At 42.1% G+C, this 16496-nt stretch overlaps 1 protein-coding gene across 3 annotated transcripts in view; it reads right to left on the bottom strand.

Annotated features, from left to right (window-relative positions):
- Window positions 1-16496, bottom strand: part of RASSF3 (Ras association domain family member 3) — an 84491-nt gene that overhangs the window by 6859 nt on the left and 61136 nt on the right. For all 3 annotated transcript variants that reach the window (XM_078376895.1, XM_078376894.1, XM_020786022.3), the window contains one exon: window positions 9496-9603. In XM_078376895.1, the coding sequence (XP_078233021.1) occupies window positions 9496-9603 (108 nt within the window). The remainder of the gene's footprint in view (window positions 1-9495; window positions 9604-16496) is intronic.

The raw sequence follows: 16496 nt of genomic DNA, 5'->3' as shown, positions 1-16496 counted from the left end.
GCAGCCTCAGGTTTTCTATGGTATGTATGCATACATGTTTTTAATTTTTATACAATCCATCCAGTGAGAAGCCACTGCCTACCTGGGTGGTTCACAACAAAGTTGAAATCCCAGCCACCAAATGATAAAATTATAAACAGCAAAACTAATAAAAAACAGTGACAATGAACCTGTCGACAACTGAAATACATGATACAATCGGAGGTCAACATAAATCTACCAAGGGGAAGAATATTACTATTTTTTTTTCTTTAAAAAGCTCTGCTTTAACTAACTTGTGAAAGGCCTGGAAGAAAGGGGCCTGGTGTACCTTAAATGGGAGTGAATTCCACGGATGAAGGCACACCAAGAAGGCCCAGTTCCCATTCAACACCTTCTGGGCCTCCTTCAGTGCAGGCATCTATAGCAACAAGGTCTGAGAACAGGTGACACAGGCAGCAGTTCTTTAGCAGAGACACTGTGACAGATATCAAGGTCCCAAATAGCTTAGGGCTTTGTATATCAACACTAATATCTTCAATTTGGCACAGAAGCTTACTGGAAGCCAATGAAGGCAAGCCAGGATCAGGAAAATATTATCAAATTTGGATGCCCTGAAAATGACGGGTTACCCACCTGTAATTGTAGTTCTTCGAGTGGAACACTGTGATTCACACCCTAGGTGATCTGTACCTGTGTGGAGCCTCATCGGAAAGTTCTATGGCTTCTGTGGTAGCAAAAAGCACATTAGAATAAGGTCCCCCCCCCATCGTATAAGTACCTTGGCGCTAAGGCTCTTCTTTCAGTTGTGTCAACTATTGCTACATTAAGCAGAATGGCTTGACAGAAGGGAGGTCCACACGAAGAACTACAATTACAGGTGGGTAACCTGTCATTCTTCTTCGTGGCCTCTGTGAATCACACCCTGGGTGACTAAAAAGCTGTCTTACCCGGAGTCAGGGTGTCACACCAAGGTAGAGGCTAGAACAGCATGTCCAAAGGCCGCATCAGACTTTTGCCGAAAATCAAGTCTATAATGCTGGATGAAAGTGGACGGCTATGTCCAGGTGGCAGAGGAGCAGACATCTGGAAAAGGTACGCTGCGTAGGAATGCCATAGAGGTTACCACTGCTCTGGTGGAGTAAGGGCGAATCACCTTCGGGATTGGTTTGCGTGCCAGCTGATACGCAAGGTGAATGGTAGAAGCGACCCATCTAGATATAGTTTGAGATGTCACCTGGCGACCTTTAGTAGGTGGTTGATGACTTATGAAAAGTCAAGGTGAACGCCTGAAAGGTTGAGTGCATTAGACGTAAAAGGCAAGGGCTCGCCTAACGTCTAAACTAAAGTATGGAGGATTCTTGAGTTGTGGACGGTGATGGGAAGAAAGAAGGAAGGATAAATGGCTGAGAGGGATGGAATTGAGATACGACTTTGGGGAGGAAAGAAATATCCATGGATAGTTTGACTTTGTCCGGAAAAAACTATAAATAAGGATAGTCGTGATGTAAGGCTGCTAAATCAGTGGTTCTTAACCTTTTTGAAAGAAACGCCCCCTTGACCCATTGAGGAAGTTATCATCGCCCCCCTCCCCGCAGTGATATCTTTATTTATTTATTTATTTATTTATTTATTTATTTATTTATTTATTTATTTATTTATTTATTTATTTATTTATTCATTCATTCATTCATTCATTCATTCATTCATTCATTCATTCATTCATTCATTTATTTATGACACTTAAATCCAATGACCCCTGAAAACAAAATTACATTCCAAGAAAATGAAATGCCCCCCAAAAAGTAACATTTAATGATTTAGTTGCAAGTGAATTTTAAGACTCAAAAAGAAATATAAAAAGGGCATAAAAACAAATGCAGGAACTAAAAATTTCAAGACAAAAAGTCTGAAACTAAATTAAAATTGAAGGAAAATATATATTCATGCACACTGTAAAAAGGCTGCAGCCATCTTCATAGGTTTGGCTTGCTCCAGTGCCCCCCTACCGCCCCCTTCTGCTCCAGCGCCCCCACGCCGCCCCTTTTTATTCTACCGCCCCCCTGAAAAATGAAATCGCCCCCTGGGGGGCATTATCGCCCACGTTAAGAACCACTGCGCTAAATCACTAGCTCGTAAAGCTGAGGTGATGGCAACGAGGAAAGCTGTTTTAAAGGTAAGTAGCCATAAGTCAGTTATAGCTAAAGGTTCAAAAGGAGCTTTAGTAAGTTGTTGCAGTACTAGTGTTAGTGACCATTGTGGGGAAAGCGGGCGGGTATATGGGTAGATATGAGGTAGACCCTTAAGAAAACATTTCAGTGTTGGATGCTTGAAGAAATCAGATGCCAGAGAGTTAGGGGGCTGATAAGAAACTATGGTGGAGAGGTATACTCTCAAGGAAGAGAAGGGAAAGGCCGCTAGATTTGAGATGAAGCAAAAAACGTAGAAGAGTAGTAAGTGATGGGTTGATAGAAGGCAATGAAGACGTTTCAGTGAAAGATTTTAATCTGTTCCATTTATACAGGTAAGCCTTTCTGGTGAAGGGCTTCTTTGATTGATGGAGAACATTCATTAGCGAGGTGGAATCCTCCAAGCTGCCAGGTGCAGAACAGGTAAGTCCGAGTGGAGTACCTGGGTGTTGTTGTGCGTGAGGAGGTGGGGCAAGCGAGGAAGGTGGTGAATGTCTGATGAGAGATTGTGAAGGACTGGAAACCAGGGTTGACTTGGCCACTAAAGGGCTATAACGATGGCATCGGGTTTGTCTTGTTGTAGGTGAACCACGACCTTGTGGAGAAGTGGGAACAGCAGGAAAAGGTAAGTGAGGGTCCTGGGCCATCGGCCGAGGAATGCATCTCCTTGGGAGTGTTTGCCAGTGCCAGCTCGGGAGCAGTATCGTTTGCACTTCCGATTCTCACGGGAGGCGAAGAGGTCAAGAGCTGGTCTGCCCCATCATTCGCATAGGCAAAGAAAGGCTGGTTAGTCTAACTCCCATTTTGAGCTTGAGAGTTTGTGCGGCTGAGTAGATCGGCCAAGTCATTGTCGTGGCAGATATGATGTGCTATGCACCACTCCCAGAGGTCGGTTGCTAAATGGGGGCGACTTGGAGAGTGGATGCCACCTTGTTTCAAAATATAGTATATCGCCGTGGTGTTGTCGGTGGCAATTTGTACCATCTTGCCAGCGAGGAGATATCTGAAAGCTTTGCAAGCTTTTATAACCGCCAACAGCTCTAATTTGTTGATGTGAAGCGATTTCTCTCTGGAAGAGCACTTGCCGTGGATTTTGAGAGATTTGCAGTGAGCTCCCCAGCCTGTGAGGCTGGTGTCGGTGGTGACCTCTATTTGTGGTCGTGGTTGTCAGAACGGATGCCCAACAGATAGGTTGGGAGGAAAACGCCACCACTGAAGTAGGTAGGCAAGTTCTGGGGTGACCCTTGAAAGAGTGTGAGGAGGGTCTGTGAGCGGGCCAGAGAGGGCGAGAAACCACAAGTGAAGAGATCTCATCTTGAGACGTATGTATGCACTACTGAAGTCATAGAGGCCATGGTGCATAGTACACATTGCACTGTCAAAGCAGGTACCATAGCATGAGGGGTGAAGATTTGAAATAATGCGATGAGATTTTCTCTCTTGTCTGGAGGAAGAAAAGTGTGAGCTTGTGTGGAATCTATGCATGTGCCTATATAATGAATAATCTTTGTAGGTTTCAAATTTGAGTTTTGTTCGTTGACAGCAAGACCAAGATTGCGAAGGAGGGTAGGGGTGAAGTGAATCCCGTTGGGCCTTGTGATGGGAATGAGCTACGAGGAGCCAATTGTTGATATATGGAAATATGAGATATTTTTTTTGCAACCTGAGGTAAGCAGTTACTGGTGCCATGCACTTGGTGAATACTCTTGGAGCTGTTGCAAGGCCAAAAGGAAGCCTTTTGAATTGGTAGGCTTGTCATCCTAGCTGAAATTGAAGGAATTTTCAGTGTGAAGGATGTATGGAAATATGGAAGTATGTGTCTTTGAGCTCTATGACAGTTAACCAGTCGTTTTTGCGGAGTAAAGGGAGAACTGATTCGAGGGTAACCATACGGAATTTTGTGGTAATGATGTATTTGTTTAACTCTTGTAGGTCTAAGATAGGGCAAAGACCTCTGTCCTTTTTGGGTACGGTGAAACAGCAAGAAAAAAACCCTTTGTTGTGTTGTGAGACGGGTCATATGGAGTCTTTGAGGAGTAAATTTCTTATTTTCTCTTGCAGGGTTGGAGATGGTGGAGTGATGACATGCTGCCGGAGGAAGTTGGAAGAAATGGATGTGGTAGCAGTTGCAGATAATGGACAGTACCCAGGCATCTGTAGTGATGGATTCCCAGACAGGTAGGTGTTTCCAGAGGGCAGGACGGATGGAGTGGTGTCCATATTTCCATACATGGGAGCATCAAACATGATGTTTGGGCTTGCGGTTCTTGCGCCTAGTAATGGGTTGTTGGCAGGTTTTATTTCTTTGATTTCTGAAATAGGGTGTTTAAGATGTTTGTTTTGGAGGATCACGTTGGAATTTTTGATATGAGTTGTACAGTCATCTCCATTGATTTTGTTGGGGGTGTTGTTGGTAAGATGGGCAAACTCTCCAACGTCTAGCTGCTGATCTTTTCTTTTGCACGTTTTCCAAAATATCATAAGTTTCAGCATTAAAGAGGCCTGGCCCATAGAATGGAAGGTCTTCAATACGTGCGTGGGCATCCTCAGCCAGGCCAGCTGTCCTTAGCTAAGAGAAACGTCGTAAGGCTACTGAAGTGGCCACTGACTTGGCTGTGGCATCTACTGTGTGCCTAGCAGAAATAATCTGTTGTTTGGCAACGGAAAGGTTTGGGCGAGTACTTTTTTCTCTTTGGGTAAAGATTCAACAAAGGTTGACATATTGTCCCAAAGGAAACTTTGATATGGACCCATGGCTCCCTGGTAGTTAGCAAAAGCATGGTGAACACTGCTGATGAATAAAGCCATCTTCCCATTGAGTCAATCCTTCTACTGTCTTTATTTGGTGGTATGAGGGTTTGTCGATGCTGAGATCTGGATTGTGAGGCTTCGACAAAAATAGTTTGGAGCTGGTTGCTTTTGAAGAAATAAAGTTCCAGGATCATGGACTCTGTAGAGGTTATCGATTTGTTTAGACGTGGTATGGGAAGAGGCTGGTTTTTGTCCGGGATCGTTGAGTGGTGCTGAGTAGGGACGGAAGCATCGAGATGTGTACTGGAGTAGTTGTATCTTTAGAGACTGGGCCGTATAGATGATCGACCGGTTCTGTCAAAGGATGGTAGATTTGGAGATTGAGAGACTTAACCATACAGATCATAAGTTGGGCATAGGTTTGGAAGTCTTCCGCCGGTGATGGTGGGTCGGCATTGATGAGGTCGGATTTTGATAAGGTAAGTAATACTGACAGCATCTAAGTCTGGATCCATGAACAGAATAATCGGGATTGCATCGGGAGTTGCCGGACTGTTGATCAACTTCAGTGTAGATAGGTTGAGTGTCATAGTACTGACGTTTGTGGCTCGATGTCGATGGAGATGGCATGTCCATGGGCATTTGTTGGTGTCGAGGAGTTTTGATATCGAGAGATGTCATCCAAGTGTCCATGTACATCGTTTGATATGGTTGAATATTGGTGTCGAACTCGGGGTCATAAGAATGTCGAGTTTGATGGCTTGGTTCTATTGGGCAACGGAAACTGTGCATCAATAGAGGGATAAAACGAGTGTCCATGGACCAGAATGGATATCAAGGATCATTGCTATTCCATCCTGTGTCTTGATGATGTCAAAACGGAGCTTGCTGATGAGCTGGTAAAGCAGTGGAGTATACAGACACTGGAGGTGCCGAGCAAGAGGAATGATGAGCCAAGGTACTTACAGTGGGGTCTCTACTTAAGAACTTAATCCGTATTGGAAGGTGGTTCTCAAGTTGAAAAGTTCTTATGTTGAATCTGCATTTCCCATAGGGATGCATTGAAAACCATTTAATCTGTATCTGCTCTTTTCCGTCCATAGAAACTACAGTGGAACCTCTACTTAAGAACTTAATCCGTTTTGGAATGGTGTTCTTAAGTCGAAACGTTCTTAAGTTGAAGCAAAATTTCCCATAGGAATGGACTGAAAACCAATTAATCAGTTCTGGCTGTTTTTTTGTTATGTAGAGGTGCGTTCGTACATTGAAGCATTAGTTCCCATAGGAACTAATGCAAAGCTGGTTAATACGTACTCTACCACTAGGGGGAGAATTTTTTTTTAACCTAAGATGACCTAAGGTTAAAAAAAGAGCAGGAAAGGTTTTTTTTTCCTGTTCTTATCTTGGATTTCTGTTCTCAAGTAGAAGCAAAATTTAGCAAATGGAGCTGTTCTTAAGTTGAATTGTTCTTAAGTAGGGATGTTCTTAAGTAGAGACCCCACTATATATGAGGGGGAAGAGGGGCTTATTCTAACATGTTTTTTGTTACTGCAGAAGCTCTAGATCTGCACAGATCACCCAGGGTGTGATTCACAGAGGCCATGAAGAACAAACAGTGTCACCACATTCTGGACCTGCTGAAGCTTCCATATCATCTTCAAGGCATCCCCCCCCCCCGAGAGCATAGCAATAATCAATTTTTCCAGTTACCAATGCATGAACAAGTGTTGTCAAAGAGTTTATATCCAGAAAGGGGTGTCACTAAGCAATCTGCTGAAGCTGGAAAAAGGCAGATCTGGCCACAACTGTTATATGTTCCTCCACAGACAGAGTCAGGTCCAGGACCACACCCAAGTTACAGACTTGGTCTTTTGGTAGGAGTGTAACCCCATCAAGACCAGGCAAGTTAACACTTAACCTATCAGTTAAGCCTCCCAACAATAAGATCTCCGTCTTGTCAAGATTCAATTTCAACTTGTCAGCCCTTGTCCAGCCCATTACTGAGGCCAGACAGCACTCTAGCAAATGGATAACATCTACTGCAGATGACATAAAGGAGAGATAAGAGCTGTGTGTCATCAGCATACTGATGACAGGAACGCCAAATCTCCAATAACCTCCCCCAACAGCTTCAAAGATGTTGAATAGCACTGGGAAGATGATCAACCCCTGTGAGACTGCATAATGTCTTGAAGAGACAAGATAGCACCCCCGAGCTGAACCATTTGGACATGGCCATTGAGGAAGTACCAGAGCCAGGGAAGTGCTAGATCACTGATGCACAACTCTGCCAGCCTGTCCACAAGGATGTCGTGACTGATGGTATCAAAAGCTGCTGAGAGTACTAACAGGGTTATGCTCCCTTTGTCAGCATTCCTTAAGAGATTATTATGCAGAGCAACCAGTGCTGTCTCAGTGCCATAATGCAGCCTGAACCCTGAAGCTGAACCCAATGAATGCCTGCAACTGATTGGCCACAACCTTTAAATCAGTTTGCCAAAAAATTGGATATTAGCAACAGGTCTAAAGTAGAGCTGGGGTATTCATATATGAATACCCCCCCCACAGGTGGACATAAAGAGGGACTGGGCGGCCAGCCACTCTCCTGCCAGGAGTGGCTAACCGACCGTGAGCTCCAGAGCGATAGGAAGGGAGTGCAGAGCCCATGGCAGCAGCGGATGGTGAGTTGACCAAACCCTTGTTATGTCCACCTGTGTGGGGGATATTTGTATTTGTATACAAATACCCCCATCTCCAGTCTAACGTTTTTCAAATTCTCTGTCGCTACATTGGATTTTTAAAAGAATGGGCCACATAACAGTCTCTTTTAATCAGGAAGGCATATGTCCTTCCTGTAGAGTTGATAACCTGAGTGGTCCGTTCTATCGTCCTATCTTTGGCAGATTTCAAAAGATAACCAAACAAGGATCTAATGGAGAAGTGGTGGCTTTACAGCATGCAAGTGCCTTGTCCACGTCATGTATTAAAAATTGAAATTGATCCAACAAAAGTGGACAAGACAGTCCATTAGATATCTCACCATTATTAACTCCACCATTAAAGCAATCCAGGTCCTGTCTGATGGCTTCAATCTTAGACTGGAAATAAGCTAGAAACTACTTTCAGATGTTTACATTCAATTGAAGCATATTAGGCTGTCCAGCATTGCTGAGGTCATGGACAACTTGATAGAGTTCTGCTTGGTACATGTTTAGGAAAATAGAGTATACTGATATACATAGGTGTGAAGTTTCCTATTCACCCACAACGAAAACACACTGATCACCATAATCACCCATCTCCTGAAAAGGACAAAAGCTGATCTCACAGCCATAAATACTCAACTCCCAAACAAACTGCACCAGAGCACAGAGTGCTATCTTCTGAAGATGCCAGCCACAGAGACTGCGAAACATTAGGAAGAACAACCTTCAGAACACGGCCTAAGAGCCCAAAAAAACCACAACAACCATTTCCTATTCTTCTCTGCACTCACAAAGGGCTCTGTTGGTCATTTCGACCGCTAGATGATACAATTAGTTTGGCTAGTATAGGCTCATGTAATGTGTACACTAAAGTTTATACCAACCTGTTTCATAAGGGTCTTGCCATATTTTTGTGTACCTCTATCCTTAGTCCCCTCCCAAAAAATGAACCATACGTTTTAATGTAGGGCAAAGAACAAGGGGGAATGCTAAATGACTGACAACTATTTTTCCTAAGAAATCTGGCAGAGACATTCCAATTCACACCTCTGATCTGAGACTGCAGTCTTCATTTTGAAACTTGCAGAGAAGCCTGGCCCACACATATGGCCATGGTTTTGGGTTATGGTTGCACAGTTCTATGGTTCTCAGTATGAAGAAGATCTGCATGGATCAAAAGCTAGCTTCTATCTCACTTTTTAGAGGTGTATTAAAGGCATCACCCATTCTCACCTTTGGACAGTATAAAAGGATCATACAGCTTTTTAGTTCTTTGTTCAACAGGGAAAAATGAAATGGACATTTAGACCATTCCCTTCTGTATGTCTCCCACAAGGACTATTCCATCTGCTTACTATGAAACAATTACGATGATATTGCTTATTTTCATCTTCACTTTGTAATACTGGTCCTTTGCTTCTCATCTAGTAAGTTGTAAGCCATTATGGCTGAATCCTCCTTTTGCAGTAAACACATGAGGCTATACAGCAGAGGTCCCCAATCCGTGACCCAGCAGTGGTCTGCAGCCTATCCAGGACCGGACCACAGACACAGATCTCCTACCCCCTGTGAGCGCCATCGTGCTCATGCATGTTCTGCCCCCCTGCACATGTGCACGAGCACACACCTTTGAGCGCGACATGCGCATGTGCACGCTCCGCCGCCCCCCTTGCGGGCATACCACACAAACTCAACTGGTCTGCAGCTGGGAAAAGGTTGGGGATCACTGCTATACAGTAAAACCCAGCAGTTCAAATACATTGTGAAACTGTACAAAAGTATTTTCTAACATCACTGCCATTTTTAACATGCCCATACATGCACATCTTATAACCATGGGTAATTATAAAAACAACATACAGAAGCCTTACCAGTGTCATCTTTAGCTTGTCAGTAACATCTGCATTGTACATCTGGACTTTCTCCTTGACTGCTTCTTTGGTAAGGTAAGTATGAGTTTCTCTCTCTTTCTGAACATCCTAAAGTAAAGCAGGTTGAGAATTTCAAAGCTACAGGAAAATGAACTGCTATTACTAAATCTTTTTGAGCATTTATAAACAGTACAGAGAAAATGTTAAGAACAGAAAGCCATGTACAAAAACTACAGTATACATGTATGTGTTCTGACTTAAAATTCCGTACTGCAGACATACAGTATATAATGGAGTAAACTTTCACTACTGAATACATGATATGGATAGAAGAAACTTCATTCACACTTCTTACACAATTCCATTTTGTCTGACAACCACAAATGGACTTTCCCCAGTGCTTCAAGAAACATGGCAAGAAACATAATATCTTGGTTTTGGACAAAATGCAGGTGTCACAAGTAAATGCCATTCATGTTTCTAATTTTATGATTTATAATAATACATCCCAAAGGGATCTATGCCAATCATATCTCCTATAAGGACGAGAAACATGCTCTTCCAACTTCCACCATCCTCAAAGTGTGCTATTCTTTCATAGAATGTACTGTATGAAATGTACCATTCTCTCCAAAATCTCTAGAAAGCAAACCATGTGCCAGCCATTTTCCCACTGTTGGTAGCTGCTACATAGTTTTGACAGCCCTGAGAAACAATAGGGGTGGACGTGGGCTGATACTGCCTCCTTCCCAACCTGCCAAAGTAGCTCAAGTCTGATCTACAGAAATACAAAATCACCAGCAAAAACAGTGATTGAATGAGCCACTTTTCTCACCTTAGTATAAATCATGCCCAAATTCACTTTGGCTTTTTATTGCCAGCTGTTACTGTGAGAGTTCATTTTCTGGAGCTGTAGGCACCTCCAATAAAGGACGAGACGGTGGTAACAAGTCAAACGGTTCTGTGTTTATTGCTACATCAACATTAAGAGGGTGGGGGTTCAAGAAGGGGTTCAAAGTCTCTTGTAATTCCAAACTCGGTTTCAAAAGTGTCCACAAACTGTTAATAAACGGATTAGTGTTCTCCAGGTTCCATGGTCCTGTTAAGGACTTCACAGCACCAGGAATGGGGTTCAGTTCTTCCAAAACAATTAAGGGAACGGTTTCTTCATCCCCGCTCCAGTCCCCCCAAGACGACCCCTCTCCATCGTCGGCCATCCATGGCCCGGGAAACCCCCCAACTTCTGTAACTCGGCTATATGCCATGCCTTTTTCCTCTCCAACTCACGGGCCACCGCTTCTCTCTCTTCCCTCAGCTTCCGTCTTCACTCTTTGGTCTCCATCTCTCCCCAATACGAGGGACGAGGCTTGAGACCAAGCTGACGTCTCTTTTCAGCCTCCTCGTGTGCGACCCGCACCTGCTCCCACTTGTGGGTCCACGGATCTTCCATCCAGATCCATTCCCAACCACCTGGTATCTCTTCCCACTTTTCCCTTATATCTCCTACCGCCGCTTCGATCTCCTCCCCTTCTTCCCGCCAAAGTTCCCCCAGACCTGGGGGTAATGTTTAACTCTTTCATGGCTGACTCCAGGTTGCTAGTATCTACCCCTTTATTCTTCGTAGGGGATTCCGAGGTTTCTTTCCCCCAATCAGGGGTCTCCACTCCTTTCTCTTCCCGACGCGGTGGTGTAGGAGGTGGAGATGTTCGAGTGTGTTGGGCCCTCGACGGGAGCGACGACACTCCTACCAGGGCCTCCATCTTGGGGGCCTCACAGTTACATTCTGTATATTATGTTTAGATGACAGAATACCTTATTTTACATCAGATCAAAGGAAAGTTATACGGAGGCTGAATGTCCAGTCACTAATCTACTTTGAAGTTTTTAATTTCAGATGACAATTTATCAAAGAGTTTGCAAATGCAAATCCTTTGTAGTTTAGTAGTAATGATGAGGGGCAGAATTCAGAATAGGAAATTCAAATTCTTGCTTATTTATACACTCATTGGGTCAGTTAATCAACCGGCTAATCTTGGAGCAAGGCTAAAATGCCTCTTAAAGATTCCTGGAAGGAATTCAGGATGCAAACTGCCAGTTTTTAAAGATGATACTCAAAAGATGAGAAAACAATTCCCCCTTAGTAGCTTGGGACTCAAGCCAAAACAATTCAGCAGTCTTCAAATGAAAATTAACCTGTAATCTCTAGCCTTTTCTAAATGTGCCCCAGCCTGCCCACCAAAAATAACTGTTGATTATATAAGGGAACAGAAGACTTTAAAATTTACTGGCTTTCCAGTATTTCGATATAGTCTAACTTGTAATGGTAAGCTCCCAGTGTCTGCACCAGCTTAAGCCAAGGGTCATACTGACTTTTATATATCGCTCTAAATCAATTTGCTAAATACAGAGTATATGTGATGAGAAAAACCACTGTTCCCAAGCTGCACTGAAAACTAATGTACTAAATATATTTCCACTGCTCACAGAAACACTGTACTGTATATACAGTAGTATAAAAGTTTTAGCTTTTTTGAATAGAAACATCTATTTAATTTCCTTAACATATCAGCTACAGATACAACAGAGAACTAAAATCAATAGGCCTGGGAGTAGTTACTTCTAATAAATAAAGGTAGAGGTTTCCCTTGACATTTAGTCCAATCGTGTCCAACTCTAGGGGGCGTCTCCAAGCCGTAGAGCCCGTGTTTGTCCGCAGACAGTTTCTGTAGTCACGAGGCCAGCGCGACTAGACATGGAATGCTGTTACCTTCCCATCATGGTGGTACATATTTATCTACTCGAGTTTACATGCTTAAGAACTACTAGGCTGACAGGAGCTGGGACAAGCAACAGGAACTCATTCCGTCACGTTGATTCAATTTTACAACTGCTGGTCTTCTGACCTTGCAGCACAGAGGCTTCTGCGATTTAACCCGCAGCGCCATCACATCCCTTCTAATAAATAGCTTCCATTTAAGCTCTTACATGTGTATCAAGATCACACCTCTTTGTGCAAACAAAAGACTGCTTTAAAAATATAAAGAACATGAGGTTTCTCAGCCTATCACTCTACTCCTATCGTGTTTCCCTGAAAATAAGAATGGGTCTTATATTAATTTTTTGCTCCAAAAAACGCATCAGGGCTTATTTTTAAGGGGATGTTTTATTTTTTTCCATGTAGAACAATCTACATTTATTCAAATACAGTTATGTCATCTTCTTCTGATTGCTGCACAATGGTGGAGGATGGCGTTTCATTTACAGTTGTGTTCAAAATTATTCAACCCCCACTGAAATTGAATGTTTTGGCCATTTTTACATTGATTTTGATCATTCAGTCATCTTGCTTACATTTACATGAAAGAGGCACTTGTAGGTCAGAGAAATATAACCTTAAGTTTATAATGAAATAACCACAAATGTCTTTTCTGTGCTCACATCATTATTAGTTTTTATTCAACCCCCAAGTGACATTCAATCTTAGTACTTAGTACAACATCCTTTTACAGTTATAACAGCTTTTAAACGTGAAGCATAGCTTGACACAAGTGTCTTGCAGCGATCTACGGGTATCTTCGCCCATTCTTCATGGGCAAAAGCCTCCAGTTCAGTCAAATTCTTAGGCTTGCGCACTGCAACTGCTTTCTTTAAGTCCCACCAGAGGTTCTCAATCGGATTTAAGTCTGGTGATTGCGATGGCCACTCCAAAATGTTCCAGCCTTTCCTCTGCAACCATGCTCTAGTGGACTTGGAGGTATGCTTGGGATCATTGTCCTGTTGAAAGGTCCAACGTCTCCCAAGCCTCAGGTGTGTGACGGACTGCATCACATTTTCATCCAATATCTCCTGGTACTGAAGAGAATTCATGGTACCTTGTACACGCTGAAGCTTCCCTGTACCTGCAGAAGCGAAACAGCCCCAAAGCATTATTGACCCTCCGCCATGCTTCACAGTAGGCAAGGTGTTCTTTTCGTCATATGCCTTGTTCTTCCTCCTCCAAACATAGCGTTGATCCATGGGCCCAAACAGTTCTAATTTTGTTTCATCAGTCCACAGAACACTATCCCACAACTTTTGTGGTTTGCCCACATGACTTTTGGCATACTGCAGTCGACTCTTCTTATTCTTGGGAGACAGCAAGGGGGTGCGCCTGGGGGTTCTGGCATGGAGACCTTCATTACGCAGTGTGCGCCTTATTGTCTGAGCTGAAACTTCTATACCCACAGTTGACAAATCTTTTTTCAGTTCCTCAGCAGTCACACGGGGACTTTTCACCACTCTACGCTTTAGGTAACGCACAGCAGTCGAAGTCAGCATCTTCTTTCTTCCACGACCAGGTAGCATTTCAACAGTGCCCTTTGCCTTGAATTTGTGAATGATGCTTCCTATGGTGTCTCTTGGTATGTTTAACTTCTTTGCAATCTTCTTATAGCCATTGCCTTTCCTGTGAAGACAAATCACCTCTTCTCTTGTCTTCCTGGACCATTCTCTTGACTTCACCATGTTTGTAACCACACCACTAAATGTCTAGAAGGAGCTGAGTATCACAGTCATTTTAAAGCTGCCTAATTGGTGCTTATTATGCTTGATTGGTGCTCGGTGACATCCACAGGTGTTTTCAATACCTGATCGAAAACACCTGAATGAACCTCTCTTCTTCAGAGTGGTAGTCTTTAAGGGGTTGAATAATTGTGGCAATGAAGAAACCACAAAAGAAACATTTACTACTGTATTACATAAACAATTGATGTTATTTTAGTTGCATTTGGTTCTTTAAAACGTCCTTGTAGGATTTCATTCTGAATACAATTCCAAATGTACACTATAGTCCCTAAACCCCTTTACAGCATTGGGGGTTGAATAATTTTGAACACAACTGTAACTGGGGCTTATTTTTGGGGTAGGACTTATATTACAAACATCCTGAAAAATCATACTAGGGCTTATTTTCAGGTTAGGTCTTATTTTTGGGGAAACAGGGTAGTTCTGAATAAGCCAGCAGCACAGTGAACTAGTCTCAAAGCTCTCACCACTGTATATGTAACATAACTATATACATAATTTGATTGTCATATCACAGGGGTTCCTTTTTATTATTATTATTACAGTGGTGCCTCGCTTGATGAGGATAATCCATTCCAGCAAAATTACTGTAGAGCGAAATCCTCATCAAGCGAAATAAAAAAGCCCACTGAAATGCATTGAAAACCGGTTCAATGCATTCCAATGGCTAAATGCCTCAGCATCCAGCAAAGATCCTCCATAGGAGTGGTAATTTTCCATGCCTGTGCAGCACAAAATTCCTTCCTGAACACAGTGGGGAGCCATTTTGAGCAGCAGGCAGCCATTTTGAAAACCCAACGATCATCTGTTTTGATCGTCGTAATGAGAGAAATCAGTTCCCGAAGCAGGGAAAGCGGTTTTTGCCCATTAAAACATCGTTTTACAATGGCAAAAGTGATCGCAAAAACTTCATCATTAAGCGGATTCGTTGTCAAGAGGGTTAAGCGGGGCACCACTCTATTATTATTATTATTATTATTATTATTATTATTATTATTATTATTATTATTATTATTATTATTATTATTATTATTATTATTATTTAAAATTTCAAAACAAAATACAAACATTTAAAATACTTAATATACATTCTAAACCACCGTGCACCCCATACCCATGGGACCCCTTGGAACAATACTTTTAATACAAACTTCCTTTCCAAAATTGTATTGAGTGTTGTTTAGAGGCTTTCCCCTTTCCTTTCACTAATACAAATTCAACAAATCTACCCCAAATAGCATAAAAATATTTGAACTTTTTCCCCTTCTTTTCATCTTAAGTTCAGTAGTCAATTTATCATTTAATGCAATGTCCCATACTTCATTATACAGTGGTGCCTCGCACAACGATTGCTTCATACAACGACAAATTCACACAGCGATGGGTTTCTTTGAGGAATTTCCCCCATCGTTTAACGATGTTCTCTATGGGGGAATTTCACTCAACGATGTCCCTTTTTCGCTCCTGTAAAAGTGTCTTAAACTGTTAGAAACCTGTTTTAAATGCTTGCAATCGTTAGCCCACCTCCTGAACCCTATGCAAACTTAATTGACCGTTCAAAGGCTTTCAATGGAGAATAAAAAAATTCACCAAAAATTAACGACGACTCAGAACAACACCAAATTAAGTTTGCATAGGGTTCAGGAGGTGGGCTAACGATTGCAAGCATTTAAAACAGGCTTCTAACAGTTTAAGACACTTTTACAGGAGCGAAAAAGGGACTTCGCAAAGCCATTGAAATGCATTGAGTCGGCTTCAATGCATTTCAATTGGGGAACCGGGTTTCACTCACCGATGTTTCCTATGGCGATTTTCGCTTAAGGACGGCAATCCGTTCCAATTGGAACAGATTAACCGGTTTTCAATGCATTCCTATGGGAAACGGTGTTTCGCAGAACGATAGTTTCACACAGCGATGAATTTTTTGGAACCAACTAACATCGTTGTGCGAGGCACCACTGTACCAATCGTCTAATTTAATATCATTTTTATCTTTCCAGAATCTAGCTATTAATATTCTAGCAACTGTCATAAAATTGGAAATCAATTCCTTTGAACAATAATCAAGTTCTATCTTATCAAAAATTTACAAAGCAACTTTAGAATTAAATTCAATTTATTTTCTAAATATATCACATATCTCCTTAAAAATCAGTTTCCAAAATTTCTGAATCAATTTACACTCTCCATATGATAATACATGCCAAATTCTTCATCACATTTCCAACAAGCCTTAGAATAGTTTGAATTTATTATATTCAATTTCACTGGAGTCATATACCACCTTAAACTAATTTTTTAAATTGCCTTTATTCTTACCGACATTAATCTTAAAGCTCTCATCCTCCAAATTTTTATCTAATCCTCTCTTTTAATTTCTGCCTTTAAATCATTTTCCCAAATTGATTTCAAACCTTCTGTTTCTTTCTCTTTTTCCT

This window comes from Pogona vitticeps, chromosome 5, assembly GCF_051106095.1.
Source record: "Pogona vitticeps strain Pit_001003342236 chromosome 5, PviZW2.1, whole genome shotgun sequence".
Taxonomy (NCBI): Eukaryota; Metazoa; Chordata; class Lepidosauria; order Squamata; family Agamidae; genus Pogona; species Pogona vitticeps.
The sequence above is the reverse complement of the archived record's forward strand: the minus strand, read 5'-3'. Positions and strand labels throughout refer to the sequence as shown.